Here is a 24,288-nt window from a genome sequence, read left to right as displayed (position 1 = left end):
TCTGTGCCTCCAAGCTCGGTCCTTTTTATTCCTGTCCCGGTAGAAGTAGCAGCTAGCATCGTATAGTTCTGGACGATTAGCCACTGCTTAGATGAGTTTTTCCTCCATACTGAATGAAGAATGAAGGGCTTTGGTTTGATCTGCCCCTTTGACCTGGTTACAGCCACGTCACCAGGCTCCTGATTGGTTGACGCGGCGCGACTTGACGCTGGAGTTCAAATTTTTCCAACTCGAGCGGTGAACGCGAAACGCGCATGCACAAAGTGCAACACAAAAACTCACGCGCGTGGTTTTTTTCGCGAGTCAAACGCGCCAGACGCGGCACACTGACGCGCGTTTCACGCGTTTTGGCGTTTTCGCGACGCAAATCTGCTTCCAAATTTTCGCCGGACGCGCAATCGTGTGTCATCGCGCTTTTCCATTGACTTTATATGTAAACCTGACGCTCTGGACGCCTCTATCGCGTTCGGTGTGAACACACCGTAAGAATCGCATGATTAAATTCTTACAGCGTCTGCATTGGTGGCCTTCACTGGTTAAAGATGTCCAGGAGTATGTCCCTGCGTGCCCCTTTTCTGCTTAAAACAAAATTCTGAGCTCCCCACCTTCGGGCCACCTGCAACCACCCTCCATCCCTAAACGTCCATGGTCCCACCTTGTCCTGGACTTCGTCACCCAACTTTCACCTTCATAAGGTAACACCACCATACTCACCATCATAGACTGTTTTTCCAAGGGCATTGGCTAAGCTCCCGTCTGCCTTGGAGACTGCTCAACTCCTCATGCAACATGTATTCCGTTTGCATGGCACGCCTCAAAACATTATCTCAGACCGGGGTCCCCAGTTCACCTCCCAGGTGTGGAAGGAGTTTTGTTCTGAACTCTGAACACAAGTCAGCTTATCCTCTGGCTTTCACCTTCAGACAAATGGCTAAACAAAGAGGGCAAGCCAGTAGCTGGAAGCCATGCTGCGCTGCGTCGTCTCCTCTAACCAGTCCACCTGGAGTGAGCAGTTAGCATGGGCAGAGTATGCCGACAACGCCAGCACCACAGCTGGCACGGGAGTGTCCCCCTTTCTGGGATACCAACCCCCACTCGTTTCAATCACTGAAAGTGAGTTGGTGGTTCCTTCTGTGCAACATTTCATATTTCGCTGCCGTTGAGCGTGGCGGGCTACCAGGGTGGCCCTGTTTAGGACGACAGAACAAAACAAGAGACTGACTGATCGTCACTGTACTCCGGGCCCCTGTCTTTCGAGTCGGCCAAAAGGCGTGGCTCTCTTCAAAACATATACCCCTAAGGACTGATTCCAAGAAGCAAGCTCCCGGGTTCATTGGCCCATTCCCCAGTCAAGCTGTTCTTTTGACTCTTACTCGCAATATGCAAATTCACAATGTGTTTCATGTTTCTCAGGTGAAACCGATTCAGACCAGCCCGTTATTTTGGCAGAAATGCACACTTCCAGAAGCCTGGGCGCCAGGCAACATTCAACCTGGAAGAATTCCAATGCTGAAGCCATCAAAACCTGTAGCTAATCGGACCTGACCAGCTGCCACTAATTATCCACCATCTTGAGTCTGCCTATTTAACGGTGTTATCAGGCATCAGTCAGTGCTGGATCATTTTGTGTAACTTGGTAGTACAGTCGTGGATATTGTTTGGAGAAATTTCTCATTACCTTTGGATTGCCTAGTCATTGTATTGTGTGCTTGTGTCACTAGGAATCGGGACTGGAGAGGAGTTCACGAGAGCTGCACCACGGACCAAGAACTTACACTTGGCAGTCACTGTGTTTCACTTCATCGTCACGAGCACTGTTGGAAGGTGGGATGAATCACTATTGTTTAACAATGTGTACTGTTTAACAGACATTAAACAATGATTGAACAACAATTACTTACAGATAAACCCAGCAAAAAACTAAAACTTTGATTATTGCACCAGACAGTGCAATCTCTGATATAAAAAAGCACCTGGGTGATTTAGGTTCCTCACAGCAGCATAACCTCAGAAATCTAGTTGTCATTTTTGATTAAGCTTTTTCTTTGGAGCAAAGCTTAAAACTTAATAGTAAGAACCTGCTTTTTTCATTTGAGGAACATCTCAATACTTAGATCAATGGGGTCAACAAGTGAACCTGACATGATAATCCATGCTTTTGTCTCTACAAGACTTGGCTATAGTCTGTTTACTTGTCTAAACAATGAAGGGCTGGCTTGTCTCCAGGTTGTTCAAAACTCTGCAGCAAAACTACTGACTCGCTCAAACACAGGCACCCATATAACTCTTGTTTTAAATTTGCTACACTGGCTACCAATCAGGTTTAGGTTCCATTTTAAAATTTTAGTTTTAACCTTCAGAGCACTACAGGGAGTGCAGAATTATTAGGCAAATGAGTATTTTGTCCACATCATCCTCTTCATGCATGTTGTCTTACTCCAAGCTGTATAGGCTCGAAAGCCTACTACCAATTAAGCATATTAGGTGATGTGCATCTCTGTAATGAGAAGGGGTGTGGTCTAATGACATCAACACCCTATATCAGGTGTGCATAATTATTAGGCAACTTCCTTTCCTTTGGCAAAATGGGTCAAAAGAAGGACTTGACAGGCTCAGAAAAGTCAAAAATAGTGAGATATCTTGCAGAGGGATGCAGCAGTCTTAAAATTGCAAAGCTTCTGAAGCGTGATCATCGAACAATCAAGCGTTTCATTCAAAATAGTCAACAGGGTCGCAAGAAGCGTGTGGAAAAATCAAGGCGCAAAATAACTGCCCATGAACTGAGAAAAGTCAAGCGTCCAGCTGCCAAGATGCCACTTGCCACCAGTTTGGCCATATTTCAGAGCTGCAACATCACTGGAGTGCCCAAAGGCACAAGGTGTGCAATACTCAGAGACATGGCCAAGGTAAGAAAGGCTGAAAGACGACCACCACTGAACAAGACACACAAGCTGAAACGTCAAGACTGGGCCAAGAAATATCTCAAGACTGATTTTTCTAAGGTTTTATGGACTGATGAAATGAGAGTGAGTCTTGATGGGCCAGATGGATGGGCCCGTGGCTGGATTGGTAAAGGGCAGAGAGCTCCAGTCCGACTCAGACGCCAGCAAGGTGGAGGTGGAGTACTGGTTTGGGCTGGTATCATCAAAGATGAGCTTGTGGGGCCTTTTCGGGTTGAGGATGGAGTCAAGCTCAACTCCCAGTCCTACTGCCAGTTTCTGGAAGACACCTTCAAGCAGTGGTACAGGAAGAAGTCTGCATCCTTCAAGAAAAACATGATTTTCATGCAGGACAATGCTCCATCACACGCGTCCAAGTACTCCACAGCGTGGCTGGCAAGAAAGGGTATAGAAGAAGAAAAACTAATGACATGGCCTCCTTGTTCACCTGATCTGAACCCCATTGAGAACCTGTGGTCCATCATCAAATGTGAGATTTACAAGGAGGGAAAACAGTACACCTCTCTGAACAGTGTCTGGGAGGCTGTGGTTGCTGCTGCACGCAATGTTGATGGTGAACAGATCAAAACACTGACAGAATCCATGGATGGCAGGCTTTTGAGTGTCCTTGCAAAGAAAGGTGGCTATATTGGTCGCTGATTTGTTTTTGTTTTGTTTTTGAATGTCAGAAATGTATATTTGTGAATGTGGAGATGTTATATTGGTTTCACTGGTAAAAATAAATAATTGAAATGGGTATATATTTGTTTTTTGTTAAGTTGCCTAATAATTATGCACAGTAATAGTCACCTGCACACACAGATATCCCCCTAAAATAGCTAAAACTAAAAACAAACTAAAAACTACTTCCAAAAACATTCAGCTTTGATATTAATGAGTTTTTTGGGTTCATTGAGAACATGGTTGTTTAATAATAAAATTATTCCTCCAAAATACAACTTGCCTAATAATTCTGCACTCCCTGTACAGGGAAAGGCCCCTCCTTATATTGATGACTTGATTCGTATACATAGCTCTTCTCGTAACTTGAGGTCATCTAATCAAAACCTTTTAGTGGTCCCCCACACTCATTTCAGAACTGGAGCGGACCAATCTTTCCAAGCTGTTGCATCCCAACTGTGGAATGCACTTCTTTTATTTCTATGGCATCTGGACTGAGGTTAGACCTTTAAAAAGCAGCTAAAGACATTTTTATTTCAAAAAGCTTTTCATTAAACTAGGGTTTATATGATGTATTTATGACTGCACTATGTTTTGTTACCTTTCTTTTCAAGCACTTTGTGACATATGTCTGTGAAAAGTGCTATATAAAATTGTTTTTACTTATTTACTTTACTTATTGGGAGCTGTTTATTGTGTACAGAACTGTTGCTTTTTAATCTCACTGTAAATAAATCCACTGTCTCTTCCTAAGGAACTTCACATTCAAGTCCGCTCATTACCCCCACATCTTGACACCTTTAGCTACCCTTCTATGTTCACCATTCCTGGAATGCATTATAGTTCACAGTTTAAGTTGTACCCAACAGCACAGTTAATGCTTGGCATTCAATTCACTGAAAACTGTTCTGTAAATAAAGTTTGATTTTCACGTTCCAATCTGAGCCTCCACCTCTATCTGCATTTGGGTCCATTCCCTCGGCCTGGCTTTTTCGGTGCTTAATATTGTAAGGTAAAGACCCTACAATAACACAGAAAAACCCAACAATCCAACAACCCCCAGTGAGCAAGCATTTTGGCAACAGTGCGAAGGAAATGCACTCTTTTAACAGTGTCTGTGCTTGGGTTAAGCTATGATCATGACACTGATTTAAGTATAATGTGTTTGTGCATATTCTGATAAAGGACAGAGTATCATAAAACATATTTTGTAAAAATGAAGATGCCACTCCCAAGTGTCACTCTCAGCCTCGAGTGACACTTAGAAACGTTTCAAATACTGAGTAGACCGCTTCCTTAATCATTTAAATGCCATTGCTTATTGCTTCTGCTGGATTGACAAGTCTTATTGACAAAAACCACCTGAAGCATGCACACTGTCATGCAGAGCTTTTTAGTTTTTCTTTCACACCCTTTTCTTTTTGTTCTCATTCCGTCACTGTCGTGAGTATGTCTGAACAAAGTTTTCAAAGCATTTATACAAAAGTGAGACACATGATTACAGGGGATGATTTCCTTTGTAACTTTCCAAAAGAAGAATGGGATGGCTTCGACCTCTTTCATGTCGGGGGGGCTCTGCCAGCTGCTGGATGGTTCTATAGCACCAAATCACAACAACATCTCTAAAGGGGCGGGTGCTCAAAGTAAAAAGGGGCATACAGAACCAAGCTGAATAATAACAACCCACATTCTTTAAGAATCTAATATGGACTTGCATCATACTGTATCACTGTCATAAGGTGGAGACAATGTAGTGTACAGCAAACGTAGCCTATAGTTTACCTGATGGGTACAATGTTACTGTTGACACGTTGCCGCTGCTCCTGCTTCTGATAGTGCTGGAGGGCAGGGCTGTGTTGATCTGAGAATGTAGACATTAAAAAGGAGAGATTGTAGCTCATTAAACAAGTGATATGAGACAATCATAAAAAGTAATGCAAAGATAGATGACAGTGCTTGGAACCATAAGGCAACAAAACTGTGAGAAATAAACTAGGCTCTGCCTGTGAATCACTCTTTGCTTCTCTTCCTCTTTCCATCTCCCCCTCTCATCTATCACTCTCCACTTGCTGTGAATCTGAGAACAAGGCACAATTTGCTATTGCATTAATTTATTATTTAATTATCCACACTTAAAAACCCTTGCACTTAATCCATAATGAAGTAATAGTAGAAAAAAGTTATTGAACCAAAACATTGTAGGTGTGTTTGTTATTGTTTTTATACTTGAACACCTCTGCCATGCAACAACTGGTAGATGTGTTATTGTTACCTGTGCTCTTTTTAATCCAGCTGGTGAAGGATCCACTGCCTTTAGCAGCTACTTTTGTCACCGTTTCCCTCTCATGTTTTTACAGATCATGTCTAGACAATGTTTTATCATGAGTAATATATTTTTTTTAATCTATACACACGCACGCACACACGCACGCACGCACGCACGCACGCGCATGCACGCATGCATGTGACATTTTATACCTTCTCCAGAATACAGATCCTTTTATTTAACAAAACTGATTAATCTGATTAATAGTTAAATATTATTGTTGAGGGGCATAAAAAAAATAATTTGCCTCAAGAAGAGGGCACTTGGGTCCTGTGAGCAAGTATTTTGGCAACAGTGTGAAGGAAAAGCACTCTTGGAGGTGAGGGAGGGGAGACAGGGGAGAGAGTAAAAGAGCCAGAGATTAATAATAACAAATAATTAAATGCAGAGTTGTACATAAACACGCACGCTAACAAACCAAAAATGCGACGGGAAACTGCGACTAAAGAAGAAACACATCATGTGAAGCCCCCTGCAGCCTAAATCTATTGCAACATAACTAAGGGAGGATTCAGGGTCACCTGATCCAGCCCTACTGTAACTATATGTTTCATCAAAAAGGAAAGTTTTAAGCCTAATTTTAAAAGAAGAGAGGCCCAAAAGCTGAAGGCCCTGCCTGCCATTCTACTTTTTTAAAATCCTGTTTTTAATTCTGTCAGCTTTTGCAATCAGAATTATTATCTAAATGCACTTATGTACCAAACAAATTTGGGTGTGGAAAGGGTGTGAAAGAAAACCTAAAAAGCTCTGCATGACAGTGTGCATACTTCAGGTGGTTTTTGTCAATAAGACTTGTCAGTCCAGCAGAAACAGTAAGCAATAACATTTAAATGATTAAGGAAGCGGTCTACTCAGTATTTCAAACATTTCAAAGTGTCACTCGAGGCTGAAAGTGACACTTGGGAGTGGCATCTTCATTTTTACAAAATATGTTTTATCATACTCCGTCCTTTATCAGAATATGCACAAACACAGTATACATAAATCAGTGTCATGATCATAGCTTATCCCAAGCACAGACACTGTTATTAAAACCTGTAAATTTTACCATCTGCAAGATTTAAAGCTTGTTTAAAGGGAAATTTTATAGTAGACAGTGAAAAGCGAACTGTCTCCATCCATTCATTACCTTTCATTTTTCCTTGTCAGGGTCAGATGGGGACTGCAGCCTATCCCAGCCACCATAGGGTGAGAGTCTGTCGCAGAGCTAACACAGAGAGACAGGCTATCAAATGCACGCATAGGCAATTTAGAAATATCAATTAATTATCAATTTATAATTATCAATTAACCTGGCCCCACTACGTTCATGTCTTTGAACTGTGGGAGGCAGCTGGAGTACCCGCAGAGAACCCAAACACGTGGAGAACATGCAAACTCTACACAGAAAGACCCCAGACAGGTGTCGGAATAAAACTCGGGACTTTCTTGCTGTGAGGCAACAGTGCTAATCACTAACACACATACATACATACATACACACACACACACACACACACACACATATATATATATATATATATATATATATATATATATATATATATATATATATATAAAAATAATATATACAGACAGACAGACATGTGCTGGTGCACTGGCTGGTAGTGTAAAAGACTTGTAGGTGTATTAACTAGTGGTAGTTGGTAGTAGTACTAATAGATTCAAAGGTTAGAATTATAATGCACCTTGAGATGACTGCGATGCAAAGGAAACTAGACTGAAATTACTAAAATAAATACATTCACTAACCTAATGCTGGTGGGACAAAATGGGGAATGGCTCTACTTACCACCTTTAACACTCACATTTACAATAAATATGTTAAAATAAATTAATATTAATATGGCAACTTCACTATCTACATTAAAAATGATATTTATATTTATATATTCTGTAGGATAGACTTTAATTTTTAGACAATGTAAGTGTCCAACGGCCCTTTGGAAATGCTTGATCATACCTTGACTGTGTCATGAACTGGCTGTGCGCAGCAGGCAGGATAGGACGTAGATGTGAGGGAGCGAGGGAACACGAGAGAGAGAGAGAGGAGACGAGAGAGACATGACAGGTTGGGGAAACATGGATAAATATGTTGGGGGGTTGGGGTGGTGGAATGACACTCAAGGAGGGGAACATGGGCACTGAAGAGGGAAACGAGACACAAGGACTCACACACAAATGCATACACACAGAGGGGGACAAAGAGGGCAAAGCCACAAGGGGAGCCTAAATGTACAAAAAGCTAACATAGAATACACTCAGGATTACCAACACACAACAAACACAAAATGCTGGGTCAAAAGCACCCAGAACCAAGAGAGACTGTCCCAAAGGTGAGTCATAGCAGGTAGCAGGGAAATTTGCAGATGTACATTGCCTGTCCAACAGCATGTTATTGTCACACTGAAGCCCGTTTTTCTTTTTAATATTTGGAAAAGGAACTTAACTGATGAATGTTAATGAAAAACAATAAACAACAAAGTTATCAAAAGGTTAATGGAACAATTGTTAGCATAATTCTTTTCCATGACAAATTGTTATAAATGCTTTCACCTGCCATCAAACTCAGACTTCCTTTTATTTTCTTTAGTTTCAAACAGTTGTTGGATATTTGTTTTATTACTTTTATTTTTAAAAAACTGTTTTGTTGACTCAATATTAGGCTTAAAACTGTTTTGATTTCGCTTGTCTTATCTACTCTTTTTGTCTTAAATGCAGTGTAAAACCAGTGTCTCGTGCTTCACTGTTGGAAGTTCCCAAACAAACTTTCGCAGCTGTAAAACATGGCAGATACAGTACAAACAGCACACGGATATAGCACACAGTGCTTCAGGACATAAGTAAAGTAAGAAAGATTACATTTCTTTTCACTTATGTGGAGTTAAGTACTTCTGCACTGATGCTGATTTCCCTGAATGACATTGGTTTCAAACTGAGCTGAACTTTGGCTTAATCCTTTATTTTAAAGAAATTATTTTGTTTATGTTTATTTATTTATTTATTCATGTATTTATATTTCTTTTCTTTCTTTCTTTCTTTTGTTCTTTAGCTGCTTTCATCCAAAAGAATCAGGCTAAAATTTTGTTGAATGCTGCAAGAATACCTTCATTTAAGTAACATAGTTTTTTGGTCTCTTCATTGCATTATCCTGTTTTTATTCTAATATCACAGATTGCTATTTTTTATAAAATATGTCACTGTGGTTCAACCGTATATGACATGTTTTACATGAATTTTAAATGGATTTACATTAATTAAATATTAAGTACTGTATCATTTTATACCATAAAACCAGCTTACTTTAGTTTCTGTTCATCACAGTGACTGAGTTTGAATGTTTGTTTTTTTTGCTTTGATGATTATACAACTGACAGCTGCATACAGTTTGCAAGTGTTGCTTTCTTGTCAGACCTGTCCTATGTGGGTGTTTCGTAACACCACTGAGAAAATTGCATTCCTCTTCGTCTGATCACCTAACTGTTTCTAAACACTTGTGGTTATGCCTTTCTTGTTTAACCAGAAGCGGTCCGACTGAACATATTTAAACTTTAGTGGTTTTAATATAGTTTCTTTTTACTTCCATTGAGTTTTTAACTTTGCACTGATGCTGATCTGGTTGAGACTGTTTTAGAGTGGAGCGCTATTGGCTGTGATTCAAGGCAAGGATTATCTTGATGCTCTTAATCCTTCTATTGAGTTTTAGCTTTTAATGGTAACTCAATAAAGTGTTTATTCACTATATTATTGTCTTGTTCATGTTGTTATTGACTGAAATCTCTGTTTTCTGCTTTATTTGCTGGCTTATTATGCACCAGTCTACCGTTGTTTACAGCGCTGTCAGCCACTGTTTGTTTATTCTTTCAAAAATAGATAGATAAATAGATAGATGGATAGATAAACTGAAGAAACATCTGTTAGTAAGTTCTCTTTAAAAAAAACTAACAAAAAAAAACTAACATTAGCCTGCTGCAACTACCTTGTTTTAGTTGTGGTAGCTACCTCGGTTATGTGCCACTTCAGTATCTTCCATGTATTATTGCTGTGTGATTTATTACTATTACTGAAGACTGAATTACAACCTTTTAGCTGCAAATAATCGTGCAGTTATGAAAGCAGACAGAAAGAAAACATATTGCTGATGAAGGAATTCTTTACTAGATGGTATTGCTTTTCAGAACTGCACATGATTATTTGCAGCTAGAAGGTTGTTAAAGCTATCCATCAAGTCTAATGGTCTTCGATATATGAACTATTATCAGTGGTTAACAGTTAAAACCAGAAGCAATTTATCCAAATAAATACCATAAAATCAAAATTGAAACTGGTTGTATTTGGGGTTCTCCAAGGCTCGATTTTGGGGCCACTGCTTTTCATATCATACTTTGAAAGTGCACATATGTCATTAAGGTCTATAAAATTCTATCATTTGCAGATGAGATAACATTGCTGTGCTGTGCACGTAACTTGGAACAACTTCTGAAAAAAGTAGAAAATGAATTAAGTAATCTAAAGACCTGGTTTGACTATAATAAATTAACATTAAACCTAAGAAAAACTAAATTCATAATATTTGGGAACCACACATATTCTACCAATGGTAAAACTGACAATAAATAACATTCAATTAGACAGAGTATCTGAAATAAAATTCCTTGGCGTGATAATACATCACAAACTATCCTGGATATCCACAGCCGAATACTTTTGCAAGCCACTGTATATATCCGATTACCACTGGGACCACTGTTACCTTCACCATCCACATCTTCTCGAGCTCTTCTCCGAGCCCTTGGTATTTCTCCAGCTTCTTGTGTTCCTTCTTCCTGATGTTGCTGTCATTGGGAACCGCTACATCTATCACTACGGCCGTCTTCTTCTGTTTGTCTACCACCACAATGTCCGGTTGGTGAGCCACCACCATTTTGTCCATCTGTATCTGGAAGTCACACAGGATCTTAGCTCGGTCACTCTCGACCACCCTAGGGGGCGTAGCCCATTTTGACCTCAGGACTTCCAGGTTATACTCGGCACAGATGTTCCTGTGTACTACGCCGGCCCCTTGGTTATGGCATTCCATGTATGCCCTGCCATCTAGCATCTTACACCCTGCTGTTATGTGCTGGATTGTCTCAGGGACATGTTTACAAAGCCTGCACCTGGCGTCTTGCCTGGCGTGATAGACCCCAGCCTCTATGGACCTTGTGCTCAGAGCTTGTTCCTGTGCTGCCATCCATGATTAGTGCCTCTGTGCTGTCTTTCAGTCCAGCTTTGTCCAGCCATTGGTAGGATTTCTGGATATCAGCCACCTCCGCTATCTGCCAGTGGTACATACCATGCAGGGGCCTGTCCTTCCATGATGGGTCCTCCTCTTCCTTGGGTTTCTGCTGCCTAAGGTATTCACTGAGCACTCGGTTGGTTGGGGCCATCTTCCTGACGTATTCATGGATGTTCACAGCCTGATCCTGGACTGTGGTGCTGACACTCACCAGTCCCCGGCCCCCTTCCTTCCACTTAGCGTACAGCCTCAGGGTGCTGGACTTGGGGTGAAACCCTCCATGCATGGTCAGGAGTTTCCTTGTCTTGATGTCAGTTGCTTCTATCTCCTCCTTTGGCCAGCTTATTACCCCAGCAGGGTACCTGATCACAGGCAGAGCGTAGGTGTTGATAGCCCAGATCTTGTTCTTACCGTTCAGCTGACTCCTCAGGACTTGCCTGACCCTCTGCAGGTACTTGGTGGTTGCAGCTTTTCTAGTGCCCACTTCATGGTTCCCCAAGTACTTGTAGCTGTCCTCTATGTCTGCAATATTGCCTTCTGGTAGTTCGATCCCCTCCGTTCTGACTACCTTCCCTATCTTCGTTGTAATTCGACTACACTTTTCCAGCCCGAATGACATTCCGATGTCATTGCTGTATATCCTGGAAGTCTGGATCAGTGAATCGATGTCTCGTTCACTCTTGGCATACAGCTTGATGTCATCCATGTACAGGAGGTGGCTGACAACTGCTCCATACCGTAGTCAGTATCCGTAGCCAGTCTTGTCAGTGATCTCACTGAGGGAGTCAGGCCTATGCAGAACAACAATGGGGACCGAGCATTTCCTTGGTAGATCCCGCAATTGATAGTGACCTGTGCTATGGCCATGAAATGGGCCTCTAGTGTTGTCCACCACATCCCCATTGAGTTCTTGATGAAGTCTCTAAGGGTTCTGTTGATCTTGTATAGGTCTAGGCCAGGGGTCGGCCGCATGTGGCTCTTTAGTCCTTATTTTGCGGCTCCGGGTGGTTTGGGAAAATAGAAGAAGTATTTCGCTGAAGTGCATTTTATTTGTGTTTAGTTCTTTTTTTTAACTTGTAGTTCTAAATTGGAAGATTATTGTGATTTTGAAATATAAAAATAAAATTATATCTTATTATTTTTTTCATCGCTCAAAATAAGCGTCACACTCGCGGAAGCCAGTGTACCCGCCGAAACGCCGTGCATTTATCGAGACTTTCAACCCCAGATGGGCCAATTATGGATCTTCGGATCCACATTATGTCGGCAGCTGTTCTCCACCGTGAACTATGTTAAAAACAAACACTGCTCACGCCTCACAGATGACAGCTTATAGTCCTGTGTAAAGATGAAAGCCCCGATTTGCGGACTCTGTGCGCCGAGGTTTGGGACCAGAAGTCTCATTGTAAACATATCACGGCAGACCCGACGATGTTTGCATGGACATGCTTTTCAGCATCTCTTTATTGACCACTCTTCACACACGGTTGCTGTACGCATACAGCCGGCTGTAGCTTTTCAGCTCACAGCCCGACAACACAACAGCAGAGAGAGCACAGACTTTAAGGCGACGAGGCGCGGTGCTGCTCAGGTGCGTCCGACTCCCATGCAGCAGCACTGCAGACCACGCCCCGCCATACACATTAACAAGGTAAAATAGATATTTAGGCAGAATTTTGCAAATATCTTTTTTTTTTTCTTTTTTTTTAGCGGCATAGTGCTTTTTTTCCAATTACTTTTTAAAAGTCCTTGACCTGAAAAGGGTGGCGGCTCACAACAGTTTTTGTTTGCTACATGGATCATTTTAGTTCAGCTGGGTGTCTTTCCTTTTGTTATATTTCTTTAAGAGTTCAAAATGTGTTAATTACATAAATAAAATGTAATTTTCTCTGTAGCACTTCATGGATTTCATAAGCAACACACCTTAGTTGCTCTGTGGATTCTTTTAAAAAGCAGTTAAAAACCTTTTTGTTCAAACAAGCCTTTTGTTGATCTACGTATTTTATATTCTTTACATTATTTACATTTGATCTTTTACATTGTGTATAATGTCTATTGATTGTATTGTTTATTTTAATATTTGTGTACAGCGCTTTGTGACTGCCTGTCTGTGAAAAGCGCTTAATAAATAAACTTTACTTACTTACTTTAGATGTTCGCACAAAGCACAAAGGTAAAAAACAATATATACAGTGTTATCTTCATTTTAGATTTCAAAAAGTATTTGCGGCTCCCAGTGTTTTTTTTTGCGTGGAAACCGGGTCCAAGTGGCTCTTTGGGTGTTAAAGGTTGCAGACCCCTGGTCTAGGCATTCCAGTATCCAGCTGTGGGACATCGAGTCACAAGCCTTCTTGTAGTCAATCCAGGCAGTGCACAGGTTTGTTAGCCTAGTCTTGCAGTCTCGGGCAACTGTTTGGTCTACCAGTAGCTGATGTTTGGTATCGTTGCCAATCCCTTTCTGTGTTCGCTCATGTATTGACCCATGTGCCTGTTCATCTTAGCTGCTATCGTCTAAAGAGCTTGGAAAGAAAAGCGTCTGGACTTCTTTAAGTTGCTTGAAGACGTTTCACCTCTCATCCGAGAAGCTTCTTCAGTTCTAGGGTCACATGGTGGAGAGTCCCAGATTTAAACCCAGTGGGAGTAACCCCCCAAAGAGGGACAAAAGGACCCTCTGATGATCCTCTACCTAATCACAAGAGCCAAGGTGTGAAAACGGGTGTGGGTCACAATCAGCCAGGGTTTCGGGTGAGCTCATTGTGAAACCTAGCCCCACCCTATCATGTGATTTCCTGAGGTCAGATAGCCCAGGGTGTGAGTGGGCATAAAGGCGTCTGGGGAGGGAACTCAAAACTGGATTATAGATGGCAGACAGTTGGTGTCGTAAACCACCGCCTCTGTTCAAAGTGGACGTAAATGGCTTCTTTCACTCCTCTTCCAAACCATCTGTCTTCTCTGTCCAAAATGTGAACATTGGCATCCTCGAAAGAGTGACCTTTGTCCTTTAGATGCAGATGGAAAGAAAGACAGACGCAACAACATTGTCATTCCATATGTAGCCGGTGTATCAGAGAAACTCAGGAGAATTTTCTCCAAGCATGACATCCCAAGTGCATTTCAGACCCAGCAACACATTCAGACAGAAACTGGTTCATCCTAAAGACAAAACTCCTAAACACAAACTTTTAAAGAAACTGAAGCCAAAGATCGAAATAAGCAAAAGAAAAAGATTTAATAAACTCTCAACACCTGTCAGGTACCTCCTGATGACCTGTTAACTAAATTAATAGGGACAATTTTTCAATAATATTTTCACATAAAAGATAAAATAATAACAGAAAATTAAAACTGTGCTCTCCATCGGCCTGTACAAACAAAAACAGAAGCATTAACTGAAAGGCTGGGAGACAATTCATGAATGAAGACATAATTTACAACAAAAGGTGCCACATGGCGATTAGTTTAGTTTCTGAACTAGTAGGATCAATAACATTGGCTTGTTCTCCACAGTGATATGTTAAAATAATCAATAGATCAGGTCCATCAGTCAGAAACAGAGCCTTGAGACATCTGAGATGACATTTTTGAAGCTCTCTGTCGACGTTTCTCATAATATTTCTAAAAAAGAAAAAAAGAAAAGTGAGAAAACAAACATCGTTAGGCCAAGAGTGTGATTTTGTGTACTGAATGGTGTGTGCATGTGTGTACCTGCAGGTTGTCGTAGTGTTTCTGGCTGCAGCAGTGGAGTTCCTTGGCGGTCTTCTCATTCAGGTAGAAAACAGAGCAGATGTTACAGAAAAATCCTGATTTAGGGACCACAAACTCCTGACCTGCAGAGGAGCAGAAACAGGAAGATTAGACAAGTATTATTGAATCGCGTGCGTGTGTGTTTATGTGTGTGTCTCACCGAGGGGGCTATTAGGGTTGAACTGAGGCAGTCTGAAATCTGCTACAACACATGGAGACTGAGAGCGAGATCGCTTTGCCTCAGGTCCGACAAGCTCCCTCCTGCGTTTACCCACAACTGAAAATGAAAAGAGCGACACGTTAATCATCAACAAATCTGCTGCTGCAGGAGCCACCGGGTTTATAAAATATTTAAACAATAAATTATAACTTAAGTAATTTAACAAATGATTTTTGATTTATTTGAAAAGGTGAAATGTTTATCAGCCACTTTATTAGGTACACTTGTTTGACCGCTCATTAATGTAAATCTCTAATCAGCCAATCACATGGCAGCAACTCAGTGATCTAGGTATGTAGATATGGTCAGATGACCTGCTGAAATTCAAACTGAGCATCAGAATGAAGAAGAAAGGTAATTTAAGTGACTTAAACATGGCATGTTTGCTGATCTTAGTATTTCAAAAACTGCTAATGTGCTGGGATTTTCCCAAAGAAGCATCTCTAGGGTTTACACAAAATCGTCTGAAAGACAAAATGAGCACCAGTTCACTGGAAGAAAATACACTTTTGAGTTCAGAGGAGAATGAAATAACTCAAACACTTACAACCAAGGTATGCAGAGGAGTATCTCTGAACGCACAGCACATCCAACATTGAAGCAGATGAGCTACAACAGCAGAAGACCACACTGGGTTCGACTTCTCTAAGCTAAGAACGTAAAACTGAGGGTACAATTCACACAGGATCAGCAACGCTGTAAAATAAAAACGCTGCCTGGTCTGATGAGTCTCAATTTCTGTTGTGACACTAGGATGATCGGGTCAGACTGCTTGGATCCATCCTGCCTTGTATCTAGTGATGGGTCCAGCAACACTGACGCACCGGCTCATGTATCAAGCTCACAGAGCGAAGCCTGTATCGGTGCGTGTGTCGCTTTAAGAAAAAGTCACGCGATCGATACAGCCGCTGTATCGCTCATTGCCAACGCGCCAAACTGTCTTTAAAAGGTACTGCATCTGCATCTGTCAACGGAATGAGTCGCCACCAAAAAATAAACAAAGTTACTCTCGCAATGATAAAAGAAAAATACATCTCTCTCCATAACAAAATGGAGCCCAAAAGAAAAACAAAGGTTTCTGCTGTGTGGGATCATTTCGACCTTTTAACTGCAAATAAGGTAACTGTTTGTCTTTCTTTTAGTGTAATCTATCAACATAGGAAAAACAGCAATGTGACTTGCAGTGTAAAGTAGGGCTGTTCGATATAACGATATATATCGGATGACGATAGAAAAACGTCTATCGTTTCATTTTACGCTATCGTTTGTTTCGTGGTGTCGCAAAATAAACTGTTTACGGCAATATTTTTTCATTATTTTGATGGTCACTGTAGCGGCTATATTAATTTCCTAAAGTTCTCTCTTTCTCTTATATTTAATATAACCACACTACAGACGGACAAGCGCCTGTTTTTATGCGTTGTCGTTAGCAACAACGACGGTAAAACCACCTCGTGTCCGCTTGTTTATTTTCCACATAAACCTTTCACAATAAAGCTCAAGATCCTGTTGAGACTTTTCAAAATAAACTGAATCACGTGAAAGATGCAGAGTATTTACGGATGAGAAGCAAAAAAGAGCCGCCAGGTGCTAAAAAATAAACCTTAGACTCAAACGTTAGAACAGGCTTTTCCCCGCAGCACGCTTTGTAATAAATACTCACAAAGAAAACGGCGGCCGTTACAACTTATGTCTAAAAATGTATCGTTTCATGCATCAGTTAAAACACTCGACTCCAGGTACGCGACGCCCAGCTGGAAACACTTCACGCAAGTCGAGCTGCCCGACATTCACAGAATTTACAGAAAATGTTACATTTTTGTGATTTATATCGTCATCGGACGATAGATGTCTTAATATCGGGATATGAGATTTTGGTCATATCGCACAGCCCTAGTGTAAAGTGTTTATTTTATTTTATGCAGCCTAAATGTTGCATCTGTTCTGCAGAGCTTTCTTACACGAACAAAAGCACCTCCTCAGTGTTTAGGCATTACAGAGCCAAACATGAAAATGAGGAGACAAACACACCGAGAGTGAACACAGGTAGGCCTACATAGACACTGAGCAGCATGTGTTTTATTATTTTGAAATCAAGCATGTAGGAAGACTGTTCTGTACCAGGCAGTCCTGAATTTTATTATAAAGGACTGCCAACCCCTTTGTATTGTGGAGAGTGAGGGGTTCAGGGAGCTGGTTCAGGTCCTTCATACGTTTTGCCAACCAGAAAGGTTTATATAGACAATGTCTCATCAGGTAGCTGATGTTAAGTACTGCATACTGATTTCATTTTGTTTCATCTTCAAACCATCAAGGTATTGTTAGCCAATAAACATGCAGAGGAACTCGAACGAGTGAAAATGGAGTGTGCTGCAGTAACCTGTAAATTGTAAATACTGTAAAACTTTTTTCTGTCATTTAATGTTCGGGCATTGTACAGCTACAAGCATTTCACCCCTATGTCATACTGAGTATGGTTGTGTGTGTGTGACAAATAAAATTTGAATTTGAATTTGAATTTGAATTTAATTGCCCCCACAACATCTGAGCCACAGCCTGGACCATCATCAGAGCAGTCCCCTGTTCCAGGCAAGTTCAGTATTATCAGCTTATTCGTACATTTATTTTGATGTTAATGTGTACTCATTTGGAGTAGATGACAAAAACTAAAACGGCCATGCATTTGTTACTATTTCAGAAAACCTGTGGCAGCGGCTCGATGAAGAAGTTGGCAGACAAACCAACAATGCAACAGTGGACTCCATCATTGAGGTCCAGCGCTACTTGGCGGAGAGAAACATTACAAGATTAGAGGATCCTCTAACGTACTGAGGGAATAGGAAGACATCTTATCTGAACCTTTTCCACCTGGCTTTACAGTTTTTGTGTACCCCAGCTTCATCTGTGCCCTGTGAGCGTGTGTTTTCCAAAGCTGGGAAAATGGTGTCAAAAAAACGCAATAGACTGAATGCAAAAACATTGGATAAAGTTATTTTTCTGAATAAAAATTTATAATAAACTCTGAGTCAGTTACATTTAAATGGGTAATATTACATTCACAATACTTTCATTCTAATTTTCACTTAATGTCATTCACAATATATTTTAAAGATGTCTAAAATATTTGAAATGTAAAAGATATAAAATGATTCCATGGAAAGTACAATACCTTACAGTGTACAAGTATGACTAGGTTATTGAATCAGTGTCTGTTGTGAGTCTCAAGTAAGTTGCCTGCAATGATATTTAAGGTCCAGCAGGTGTCAGTATGGAGCAAAACAGCAACACTGTGTCGACACAGTATCGATACAGTTTGGGGAATGTGCTGAAACGCTTCACGAGGCCTCATCTACCCATCACTACTTGTATCAAAATTTCAGGCTGGTGGTGGTGGTGCTGTGGGATATATTCTTGGCACACACTGGGGCCCTTAGCACCAACCACATATGTAAAACATATTACCACCTTGTGGTGGTAATGCATCTCAAGGCTGTTAGTAATCACTGAAGAAGGAAAAAAAAAAAAAACTACCAGGCATCACGCAGGCTGAATGTATGTAGCACAGTGAGGAACACAAACATGAGATCAGAGCCATAAAATATCACAATTTTTCTTTTTATATTCAGTTTACTGTGTTTTTGCTGTCAGAGCGGTGTATTTTGTTGATTTAAAGCAGCTCTTTGTACCTTTAATGTCGGCCGTGCTCCATCCATCCTTCTCCTCTCCCTCCTGTGTCTCCTTATCAGGACACTTGGGCTCTGGCTGCGGTCCAGCAGGGGCAGGTGTAGCATCGGGCTGGGTCGCTGCTTCCTCCTCGGTCCTCTCTGCCTGCCCGTCACCTGGCGGCACAGATGAGTCTCGGTCCTGTGATAAAGTGGGATTAACAGAAGCTGGAGGCAGTGGTTCTGTTTTTTCCTCCTCTTCTGTCTCATCTTTTGTCCTCTCTGGTTTCCCTCTAGCAGATTTTCTCACTGTGGGAGGAAACAACAGATTAATTAATCTTCATGTCTCAGAGCTCTGACAACTTTATCCCAGATGCCAGCCATTGGAGAATATATGTACGGGTGTTACATATTTAAATGAGTAACTATATTGCATTTTGGCCCTAAGCCTTCCCAACACTGACCGGGGGTCTGCCTGGTTCTCTTCCTGGGTCGACCTCTTGTCCTGGTAATTACCGCCTCCTTCTCCTCAGTCTTTCCCACCTCGTCCACCGTCACAAAGTTGACGCTCTCCTCTAAAACAACAAATCAGAGGTCACAGGCTGGTATTGGCAGTAAAAACTTTCATTTCGTGTTGAAATATACCCAAGTTAAATGCTGTCTTCTAACAGGGCGATGTGGGAAAATCTCCATTTAAATAAAACAATATTTCTGTCAAGCATAAAGTTTCCTGTTTCTCCTAAGGGATGATATAGGATTAAGTTTAACCTAAATATTTATTTTGTTGAAGTTGAAACAGTTGAATGAGACAATTCTTAGCAAGGTAGAGAAGCAAGACAAATCCTATTTTTCCAACTTTCATAGTGGACTTCCGACTTTCTAAAATGCAGCTCTAACTCTGGTCTATCCACATGATTAGGTTGGTGTCTGATTGTCAACAGTCTTTTGCGGTGTCTGTCAAAACACGGATGAATCGAACTTTGGTGACCTTACAGTGACTGTGTTTCACGTTGCGGTTGAGGAAAGTTTTTGCACACTAATAATATATATTGTTTTATCACCCAGCTCTACGGCTCCTGCTCATTATTTCTATTTCATTGTGCTCTGGATCAGTAAAATATCACTCACTTTGGAAACCAGGGATTTCTCTTAATGTCTCTATTATTTTGACCAATATGGAAGCAAATTGATTTAAAGTTCAGGTTTTGTGGTTATTCAACCCATAAATCGTAAACCGGCTTCCACACAGACTAATGTTGTCTTTTAACTTCATGTTCTTTAGTCTTTTAGATTCTTCCTTTGGATCAAATACACAGAAAAAGTGAATTTGAACAGCTTTTAAACACCTGAAGATACTTTGAAATGATTTAAATGGACTGATAAATACAGAATTTCCCGGAGGAACCCACCCGAGGGATTAATAAAGCTTTATCTATTCTAAATCCAAATACACCACTCCAACAAAAACTATGCTGTACACATCTCCAAAAGTTGAATCTGTTCATCTGGACGTAGCGTTTTGTGGGAGAAACGTTTCGTCACTCATCCAAGTGACTTCTTCAGTCTCAGCTGACTGCAGGTTTCCCCAAACCTTATAAACAGTACATTTGCATAATGACTGAAACCAGCCCACTGAACCTACAGCGGCTGCTGTACACAGCCGCTGCTCCTCCTCAGTTGAGGTGGTTTAAGTGTGTGACTAGGATGCCTCCTGAGAAACTCCGAGGTGAGGTGTTTTGGGAATGTCCTATTGGGAGGAGGCCCCGGGATAGATCCAGCACTCTCTGGAAAGATCATACCGCTGTCCCCCCTCCATGAGGCCATGCCACCCAAACCTGGACAAGCGGTTAAAAAATGGATGGATGGAGAATGAAACTGACCTGTTTCATCATGTTTGCGTTTAGCAGATCCTGATGTCTTCTCTGCCTCCTCTTCTGCAACTTCCTCAGCTGCTGTCGCAAAAGTCTAAAAACAAAGACACAAAATCACGACCATCGAGTTTTCTGTTTTTACTAAAGAGGAAACAAAGATGCTCAAATGAATCTCAACATTACCTCTATGTCTGCGGCCTCCACTGATTGGCTCTCCTGTGTTGGTGGGCGGGGCTCCACTGTCCTTTCCCACTCCTCATCATTTTCAACAATCTCATCCAGAGTGACGAGCTCTGCAGGTTCTCCCTTGGTGATCTCCCTGCTCCAGTCCTGACCCTCCACTGCTCTTTCCTCCCCAGCATCATCTGCTCCCACCTCATCCAGAGTAACCAGCTCCTGGGTGTCTTCCTCCAGATTTGTCTTTTCTTCTGGTACTGCAGCAGCATCACTTTGGGACCCAGTGGCCTCTTTAGTATCTGTTTTTGGCTTCTCTTCCTTTGTTGCTGTACCAGACCCGTCTTCAGCAGATGGAGCATTACTAACCTCAGCAGTGTGATCCAAACACTCCTCTTTATCGACCACTTCCGCAGCCATAGCGCCGCATGTGAGAGAGTCTTCTTTTTTACCGAGTGTCTCTCGCTCCTTTGTCTCTATGTCTGATGTTTGTGCATTTGTTGGGTCTTCTCGGACTTGATCGTCTTCTAGAGAATCTACAATCTGATACAACGGCTCTTCCTCCTCCTCATCTGCATTTTTTGGCGATGCTGAGTCTTTATCGTCTTTAGGCACTGTTGGCTCTTCTGTACTCTGGTCTTTGAGAGGCTCATTGTCAGCCGTCTCATCCTCAACCGAGTCAACAATCTGATAAATGGCCTCCTCTTCATCAGCCACTTTACTAGATGCAGCATTCTTTAAGGCAGCTTGTTTTTTAGTTACTTTAGTGTCCTTCTTTGGTCTTCCCCTTCTTCTTTTTTCCGGAGTTTTGGCCCGTTCATCCTTAATAACTTCATCCTGCACTGGGTCTACTATTGTAAAGGTGGCATTCTCCTCGCTCTTCTTTGTTGGTGTGCTCTCTTTCATGGGGCCTTTCTCTTCAGTCTGCAGAGGTTCCTCCTTCTTTGGTTCCTGAGAATCTCTGGCAGGTGTCGGCCTCCTTCTCGTTGGTGTCTTGTCTTTTTTTGAGACGTCTTCTTTAGTTTCTCTTCTTCCTCTGGTTGACCTTGTTGTGATGGTTTGTTCGTTCATGGCAGCCTTACCCTCCACTGAGTCTAGGATCTCGGACGTAGATTCCTCTTCCCTGACGGGTTTTATACATGCAACTGTGGAAGTTGGCATCATTTTATCTTCTTTGTTTCCTCTGGCCGACCTCCTCCTACCAGGCCTCTCTGTGGTGGAGACATGTTGAACAGATTCATCTTCAACACAATCCACTACCTCAAAGATCATCTCCTCCTGTGTCTCTTTCTCCTCTCTTTTAGATGTTCTGGTTCTTGGTCCACCCCTCCTTGTTGGTCTTTCAGCTCGTTTAGCCACTTCAGCGGCTTTTTTGGTTTTTTCCACCTTGTTCTCAGCCTCAGCCTCTGTGGTCTCTGGCTCTTCTTCCACAGAATCAATTATCTGGTAAGCTTCTTCCTCTTTTCCTTCAGTGACTGCTTTAGATACCTCCTGGCTCCGAGTATTACGTTCCTTCCCGTCATCTTCTCCTCCGGTGTGATCATTGACTGAATCTAACTTCTCAGAGGCTTTCTGTTTAGTAACATCTGCTGAACTGCCTTTGTTTTCTTGTTCTTCATTATTTGGAGTTTGGCAAAATGATTTGGAAGCTTTGTTTGATTTTTCTGAGAGCATCTCCTCATTCATTTCTTTTCCATCTGCACTGGACCTTGGAGTTTGGTTCATGCTTGGATCCAACCCTTCTTTTTTATCAGCTGCATCTGGTTCAGCATTGGTATCTTGAATTTTTTCCTCAGACAGCTGCTTTGCTGTGGCACCTTCATCTTTGACCAGATGACTGTCCTCTTGGACTGTACTGGCTTGGTCTTCACTAACGCTGTCTATCACATAGAGAGAAGCATCCGTTTCAGTTTTACTGGACTCCTCTGAGCCTTTATCATCAATGCTGTCCAAGACCTGACTATCCCCCTCATGCAAACTCTGGGTTTGCTCAGGCCCTGATGACTCTGTTTTAGTCTCTTGGTTTGTGTCTTCATCTATCTGTTCATCTGTTGGCTCATTGATCGAATCAAGGATCTGGTAACTTTCACCATCATCTTCCTCCTCCTGTGGATATTTCCCCGCATTGTCTTTTTCCCCATCTTCTCCTTTGCTTTTCTTTGACTCTTTGTCTGCGTCATCCTTACATTCAGCCTCCAGAGTCTGTGTTTGGCTCTTCATCCCTAATCCCTCTCCCTCTGCAGGTGGCTGTGTCTCTGATGATGTTTCCATTTTAGTTTGATTTTCCTTTGCTGACACTTTGAGGTCAGACTTTGTTGCTGCACTCTCCTCCGTTAGCTCTGCAGCAGCGGTTGATGCCATCTTTGATGAACGGGTCCTATAACCCGAGGACGAAGAATGCGACGATTTGTCTGGAGATTTGTTTGGCTGCGTTTTCTCACCAGAAAAGGAAACAGGCTTACTGATACTCGCAGAGGATTCAGGTTTGGTGGATTCAAATGAGTCTTTACTTTTTCGTGGTGAGGAGGTTGAACTGCTTTTCTCAGAAGCTTCCGTGGGCTTGGATGAGGAAGAGACTGAGCTGCTGGAGTCTTTGGAGGACCTTGCTGAGGTTCGTTTGGAAGCAGGAGACGCATCTGAGCTTTGCCTTTCCATATTCTCTGTGGACTTTGGCTTAGTTGAAGAGTCGCTTTCATCATTGGGATCTGCGTCTGCTGCGTCCTCGTTAATTTCATCAACAGTGACAAAGTCCTCTAAATTGAAATCCGGCTCACCAAAAGGGCGGCTCTCTGAAGAAACTTTCTTCTCTAAATTATCAACTTGAACCTAGATGGAAAAACCAAAAACAGTCTGTGGAGCCATGAAACAGCTTACACTATAATCAGAGTGTAACTATCACAAATATAACCTTACTGACATTGTATATGGTTCCTTGTATGTAGAAAATTTACTATAATATACCAAATGTCTCCTCCTATACGATCAGGATGTCAGTAACCAAATTATGCCCCTAGAAATGACCATTTTGTAGCATTTATATACCTATAACACCTTAGAAAAGCATCACATTTTAATTTAACAACAATAATGGTCAAGAGGCCATGTAAGAATAGAGGCAGTGAAAGACAATCTACACTGAAAAAATAGCATTGAATTTTCTCAGTGTGATTAAGTGTTTCAGTTAGCCAACAAACCCCCCCCCCCCCCCCCAAAAAAAAAACACAAAAGAAAACACACCAAACACTATTACTTAATTACTATTTTAAATAGGCCACCAACAAGGGGTAGGAAATCCTCGTGGGTCTGATGAACTTTTACCTTTTCGTTTGGTGCGTCTTCATCCTGTGCCCTACTAGGGCTGCTGCTTTTGCTCTGGAAATGAAGATAAGATAA

General features: G+C 41.6%; 1 protein-coding gene across 5 annotated transcripts in view; it reads right to left on the bottom strand.

Annotated features, from left to right (window-relative positions):
• Nucleotides 1–14,430: 14,430 nt before the first annotated feature.
• The window catches only part of LOC106097725 (uncharacterized), a 28,449-nt gene continuing 18,591 nt past the window's right edge, over nucleotides 14,431–24,288 (bottom strand). For all 5 annotated transcript variants that reach the window (XM_019351423.2, XM_019351424.2, XM_025904150.1 and 2 more), the window contains 8 exons: nucleotides 24,214–24,267; nucleotides 20,905–23,721; nucleotides 20,731–20,815; nucleotides 19,315–19,425; nucleotides 18,875–19,159; nucleotides 15,129–15,245; nucleotides 14,930–15,051; nucleotides 14,431–14,839 (listed from right to left, as the gene is read on the bottom strand). In XM_019351423.2, the coding sequence (XP_019206968.1) occupies nucleotides 14,765–14,839; nucleotides 14,930–15,051; nucleotides 15,129–15,245; nucleotides 18,875–19,159; nucleotides 19,315–19,425; nucleotides 20,731–20,815; nucleotides 20,905–23,721; nucleotides 24,214–24,267 (3,666 nt within the window). In that variant the 3' untranslated portion in view covers nucleotides 14,431–14,764. The remainder of the gene's footprint in view (nucleotides 14,840–14,929; nucleotides 15,052–15,128; nucleotides 15,246–18,874; nucleotides 19,160–19,314; nucleotides 19,426–20,730; nucleotides 20,816–20,904; nucleotides 23,722–24,213; nucleotides 24,268–24,288) is intronic.

This window comes from Oreochromis niloticus, linkage group LG3, assembly GCF_001858045.2.
Source record: "Oreochromis niloticus isolate F11D_XX linkage group LG3, O_niloticus_UMD_NMBU, whole genome shotgun sequence".
Taxonomy (NCBI): domain Eukaryota; kingdom Metazoa; phylum Chordata; class Actinopteri; order Cichliformes; family Cichlidae; genus Oreochromis; species Oreochromis niloticus.
Note: the sequence above shows the minus strand (reverse complement) of the source record. Positions and strands in the feature narration are given on the sequence as shown.